General features: G+C 53.4%; 1 protein-coding gene across 1 annotated transcript in view; it reads left to right on the forward strand.

Annotated features, from left to right (window-relative positions):
• The window catches only part of Prdm8 (PR domain containing 8), a 20,349-nt gene that overhangs the window by 12,614 nt on the left and 1,561 nt on the right, over window positions 1-6,174 (forward strand). The window contains exons 4-7 of the mRNA XM_005388496.2: window positions 1,369-1,501; window positions 3,715-3,935; window positions 4,862-5,093; window positions 5,439-6,172. Of these exons, the coding sequence (XP_005388553.1) occupies window positions 3,717-3,935; window positions 4,862-5,093; window positions 5,439-6,172 (1,185 nt within the window). The 5' untranslated portion in view covers window positions 1,369-1,501; window positions 3,715-3,716. The remainder of the gene's footprint in view (window positions 1-1,368; window positions 1,502-3,714; window positions 3,936-4,861; window positions 5,094-5,438; window positions 6,173-6,174) is intronic.

The following is a 6,174-nucleotide window of genomic DNA, read 5'->3' on the forward strand; positions in this document are numbered from 1 at the left end:
CTCTTGCCCTTTAGCCGGCTCCACAATCCGATTTGTTCTGAAGCTGACAGATTGCCCACTTCAGTGTGGTGGGAGCAGGGGCGGGGACTGAGGGACTGCCTCCGCATCACTCCGTGGCCTTCCTGCCCTAGGGGAAGAGCTGAACAGTGAGAAGGAGTCGAAAGCCCCCAGCACAACTGTGGCCCTTTTCCAAGGAGCCCACTTTCAGGCAGTTAAAGACCTCACATTACTAGCATCAGCTGCAGTGGAGGGGCAAGGCCGAGCCTATAAGTGGCTGAGCGCATAAACCAGGCCCCCAGACGCCTCCGCAAGTCCACCTCCCACCCACACACACCACGGGGTGGACGTGAACGGCTCTCTGGAGCCCATCTCAGTAATCACTTTTACTTTGAATCATTCCCCTATCAACTCCCAGGTCTTGCAGTACTGGCCGCCCCCATTATGGGGTCCCTGGGGGCTATGCCAAACACGCTGCAGAGGCTGAGCAAGCAGGGGCAGTTTGCACCCTATAACTTGGGCTCTTCTCACAGACGTGCCCTCACTCTCTCCCTGTCCCCACGCAGGTACCTACGTCCTGGGGAGCGAAGACCCGTGCCAACCCCTTTCCTTCCCAGGTCTGGCGCATCCCTGCTGTATCCCCTTACCCATCTCCTCTGCCCATCGAAGGCTAAGCAAAGTTTCTACCAAAGTGCTTCCTTTCTGAATTTTGCACTGGAGGGCTTGTAATGTGAGCTCTCCAGGAGAGACCTGGAGCCCGTTTACCAACGCCCAAGTCAAATGGCTCCGCCAATCAGCAGCGACTCAGAGGCCAGAGAATCCCTGGGGGCTGCCCGTACCCCTCTGCGGGCAGCAGATCCCGACCTGTGCGGGCGGGTTGCGTGCGCCCTGAGTGTCCAGCTCTGTCCTAGGTCCTCCAAGCGCCTACCGAAATGGGGAAGGGCTGCCTCCAGCCCTCCGGTCCCCGGTCCCTTCCTTTCAGATCCTGAAAGGAATTTTCCTCTCTAAGCGGTCCCAGTGTGGGTAGCAGGTGAGCCAGGCCGCACTTGGAGAGGCGTCGCCACCGGGGGAAGGCACAGGGCTCTGCAGGAGCCGCACACGGGGAGAAGGCTTGGAGGCAGGCGGCGCCGGAGGGAGCGCCCAGCCCAGCAAAGAGTTAAAGGGAGGGGACGTGGGCTTTCACGCGTCATTGGGCAGATTATGTGCAGCAAACAAAAAGTGTGTGTCTGCGTGCCAGTCAGTCACTGCGTCGGGTCCATCTGTACTTCTCTCTCTCTCTCTCTCTCTCTCTCTCTCTCTCTCTCTCTCTCTCCCCTCTCCCCTCATTTTCCTCTCCCCATCTCTCCACCTCTCTCTGCCTTCTCTCTTTAGGCAGAGCCTACAAGCCCTGAAACACCCCTTGACATGGAAATACACTGATACAATAGGCAAAAGGAAACCCTCGATCGCAGCTTCCCGCTCCAGGTGGCCTTATTTGGGCGGGTGGATCCTGACCTTATTCCGGGTGAGTCTACTGTATTTGTACTGCTGTGGGAGGGGGGATGGGAGAAGGCAGGTTGGATGCGAAGGTTGGAAAATGTTGCGCCCTGTCCCCTCTTCATTCAAAAGACGGGGGAAATGATTACTGAGGGACCTCTTCTGCCAATAAGAGTATACAAAGGGAGGAGCGTGTAGGGTGCACTTTCCGGAGCAGCCCGGGGCTGCGGAGCCCGCGGCCCCAGACAATGCCTGCCTAGAGGGCCGGGGCGCGGACGCTGCAGCCGCTTTCCGAGCGGGCGCGTCCCGGCAGGGTCCCCGGCCGCCAGGAGCCCGGCCCGGCGCGGGACGCCGCGGTCGGCGCTTTCGGGTGGAGAAGGTGAGCGCGCGCGGGCTAGCAGCCTGGGCTCGTCCGGGGGCATTGTGACCGCGGCGGGAGGCGCTCGGCGGCCGCCGGCCACTCCGACCCAGCCAGCGCGGCCGGCGAGGACCTTTCCGCCGTATTGTTAGGTAGAACTGCATTTTAATGACCGCGTCCCCTCTGTCGGCTGAAGCGACGGCGTCCTTCCTGCACAATGAAACGCTTGTGTGAAGAGTTTTAAAAGGAGGAGAGAAATTAGAGCATAAAACGCTGATCTGGAGGAAACTGAAAAGGGGCGAATCGGATTGATTCCTTTGAAAAGATGAGCGGTCCTGGTCTCTTTTTTTTTTTTTAAATGTATTTTAATTTGCAGTTGAAAATCAGGAAGGCCACTTTGTGGGAGGTAAAAACGCCCACGGAGAGATGGTATAATAAAGTTTGTACCTTGGGGATCTTTTCTTTATTTTCTGCTGTTTGGCAGATATAGTCTAACACTTGCCACTGCTGGCATGCAAGAGAATGAATGGGCAAAGAGGCTAGCCAAAGTTTTAGGCTCTGTGAACTGCAAAGGAGGCAAACAAACCAAATAAGCACTGCCTCGGAGTCACAGTTGCTAGGCCACTTAGTTAATGGACATTAAGATAAAAAAATAGGAATTATTAATAAGGAGTTAATGAACAGCTCTACAGAAAAAAATTAGGTTTACTCTTCTCTACCACTTCCATGGTAGGAAACATACGTAAATCACTGCCAATATTGACACTACTAGGGAAAAACCAACCTGGAGGAACCTTTGGATCAGTGGAGAACAGTAAACAATTCGGCTAGCTCAAAACTAGTTTAAATATTTTAAATGCCTGCTTTGTTTAAAAATGATGTCTTGTAGGGGGTGTCCAGTGGCAGAGGAAGGGAAATGTCCCTTTATGACAGCTTAATAGAGAGCCCTCCATTGGGGCATTACTTTCTAAATTGCTGTGGATTAAACAGCTGGAGAACCCATGAAGGACTATTCAAGCAGGGCTGCCCCCTCTTGCCCAAGCAGAGCTGTGTCTGGGGAAGTGAGAATTCACCAGTCATTGCACACAGTATTTTAGACAGGGGACAGTTCAGGCCTGCCCTGTACCTGCTCGCTTCATGGGCCACATGTGGCTCTCTCCACCCTCTTGTTAACAAGGTAACTAGGATTCACCCTCATCCATAAATAAGCATGTCGAGAAAAAAATAATTACCTCTGCTTGCTGCTTTTAATTAAAGCCTCCGAGGGACAGTGTTGGATTATGGTAATGAGCAGACATACGTCCCTTCTTGTAGGCTGCAGAGAAAGGTTAGCTGACACGGAATTAGTGGCCCTGACACTCCACTTGAAATCCATTCGCTATGCTCCACTGTCTCCGCCTGCTTGCTAATGCTGCTCCCCTCTTTGGAAGAAAAGAAAAAAAAAAAAAAATCAGCTCCCGGGCATCCAGTTCAATGCATAGGAAAAGAGCGTTTCCCCAGGGGTTAGAAGTTTCTATTAGAGAAGTCTGTGTAGGTCGGTAGAAAAAATATATTACTATTTTCCTGTTATTTCACCCCAAAAGTCATCCATTGCCAACATGATGCAAAAATGACCTGCTCTTTTCTTTTTTCTCTCAAGCATTCAGCGGGTTCTGGGTCTCCCACTATTTTGATTATCTAAAAGGGAAGGAAACTACTCCTGAGTTGGTATTTTTAAGGCATTTTAGATTAGTCTGCTTTTTTAAAAAAATAAGAGCTTTGCAAAAATCAGGCATGTGCAACCAAAAATATGTCTCTGAATCCCAATATTGTGTGTGGGCCCACAGCAGTGCTAGACATGTGTTGTCATAACCCGCTTTTCCGTACTGCGTATTTGTCTCTAGTGATGGAGGACTCAGGTGTCCAGAGAGGCATCTGGGATGGAGACGCCAAGGCTGTGCAACAATGCCTGACAGACATTTTTACCAGCGTTTACACGACTTGTGACATCCCTGAGAATGCTATATTCGGGCCCTGCGTGTTGAGCCATACTTCCCTGTATGACAGCATCGCCTTCATAGCTCTCAAGTCCACCGACAAGAGAACTGTACCGTACATCTTCCGGGTAAGCCTTGGCCCATGCTGTGTAGGTGTATGAGGGCAGCATCCTCTTGGAAATGGAACAAGAATCATTCTCATGCCCAGCAGAATGAGCTCTGAATGTAGGAAACACAGTAATGCAAGCAGTCCCACTTTAAATGCCAACAATGAGAAAAATAAAGAGTAAATCAAGTGAGTGTCAACTGATTTTCTGGAACTATGACAGACGCTGCTTTGGAATGCTGGAAAGGTATCAATCGCATCTCAGTGCTGAGTTCTCCCACTTGATGCGCCTCTCTTCAACTCCGGGCTGAGGTTGCTTGCACACTCAGTGCTTTCTGGAAGTGCTTTTACAAGTACTGGCACCATTTTCGGTCCAGCATGGGAGGCCGGCTCATCTCCTGAATGTTTCTGTCTTTGGTAACATTAGCTGGTGCCCAGAGTTTATTTAAATAAAAATGATAATTGCTTTGACAGGGAAGCACCATTAAGTCCATATGTTTGAGTTTGAAGACAACAGGCCTCTCACTTCCTATTCTTTCTTTACAAAGAGAAGCTATTAATTGTCCAAGCCAGAATTAGGAAGATTCGTGCCACACAGTGATTTCTAAGATCTAGACTTCCATTTTCCTTTTGAAACAAAACTCCCCATACTTTCGCAGTGTACAACAATTTAGAAGTGAATTCTGAAGAGGCTAACACTGCTTTATATTTTACGAAGAAATCTCTTCACTTGATATTCGCCCACTATACGAAAAAGATTTAATCTATATATGATTGATGCAGTGTTCGACCAGGATAGTTTTCTTGCCTGCCGGCTCAAAGCGTAAGTTTGTGTCCCCCCACCTTGGGTCCAGTTTTGGTCTCAGATAATTCTCTGGAAAAGGTCTCATTTGCCTGGTTTCGTTTTCTCACCAGGGTGGACGTACCATCTTCTCTTTTAAACTGCAGGTAGACACCTCAGCGGCAAACGGCTCCTCCGAAGGCCTCATGTGGCTGCGGCTGGTCCAGTCCGCCAGAGACAGAGAAGAACAGAACCTCGAAGCCTACATCAAAAACGGACAGCTGTTCTACCGCTCTCTCCGCAGGATTGCCAAAGACGAGGAATTACTCGTTTGGTACGGGAAAGAACTGACTGAGTTACTCTTGCTCTGCCCCTCTAGATCCCACAGCAAACTGAATGGTAGGTTGGCTCGAGATCTGCGCGTGGGCCCTTCGCGGGCTGGGGAGAGGTGCAGGGAGTTGCGGCAGGGCCACTCAGGGGCGCCTTTCTTTCCTCCGGGAATCTCCTAGGAAGCTTCTGGGATGCAGCCCGGAATGAAGCTGGGACAGACAGGGGAGGATAAGCTGGGGCACTCTCTCTCGGTTACTGTACTTCCTCAAATCGGGCAGGAAAGTTAGATGAGGTCGGGTAGTCCATTTTCCCGGAACTCAAGGTGGCTTGTGAAGGGGATGCTGGCCAAGTGGCCGGGGGCGACGCTGAGTAATCATGTGGTGTGCCTGTGTGTGGTGTTTGCTCACTAAGCAGGGTCGTCCCCTTATACATGCCTGGAATGCTGCCAGCGTTTCCAGTTTGAGTTCCCCTATGTGGCGCATCTGCGTTTCCGCTGCCCCAAGAGACTGCACAGCGCCGATCTGAGTCCCCAAGAGGAGCAAGGCGGCGGCATGGGCACGAAGGACCAAGGGGGCGGCGGTGGCAAAGAGCAGCAGCCACAGCAGGAGGCATCCCTGGGTCCGGGGCCCAAATTCTGCAAAGCTGGCCCCATCCACCACTACCCGGCCCCCTCGCCCGAGAGCAGCAACCCACCCGCCTCCGCCGGCAGCAGCAGTAGCAGCAGCAGCAGTGCGAAGCCATCCACGGACTTCCACAACCTGGCCCGGGAGCTGGAGAACTCCCGGGGAGGCGGCAGCTGCTCCCCGGACTCGGGTCTCAGCGGCGGCTGCAGCGGCGCCGGCCACCAGGAGGCGGAGCTGAGCCCCGACGGCGCGGCCGCGGGCGGCTGCAAAGGGAAGCGGAAGTTCCCGGAGGAGGCTGCGGAGGTGGGCGGCCGGGCCCGCCTGGCCGAGCGGACCCCGCCGGCCTCCAAGGAGAACCTGGTGTGCACGCCGCAGCAGTACCGCGCCTCGGGCAGCTACTTCGGCCTGGAGGACGGCGGCCGCCTCTTCGCGCCGCCCAGCCCCGAGACCGGCGAGGCCAAGCGCAGCGCCTTCGTGGAGGTGAAGAAGGCGGCGCGCGCGGCGGGGCTGCAGGAGGAGCCGGCGGC

Source organism: Chinchilla lanigera, unplaced genomic scaffold (assembly GCF_000276665.1).
Source record: "Chinchilla lanigera isolate Chin_1 unplaced genomic scaffold, ChiLan1.0 scaffold00032, whole genome shotgun sequence".
Lineage (NCBI taxonomy): Eukaryota > Metazoa > Chordata > Mammalia > Rodentia > Chinchillidae > Chinchilla > Chinchilla lanigera.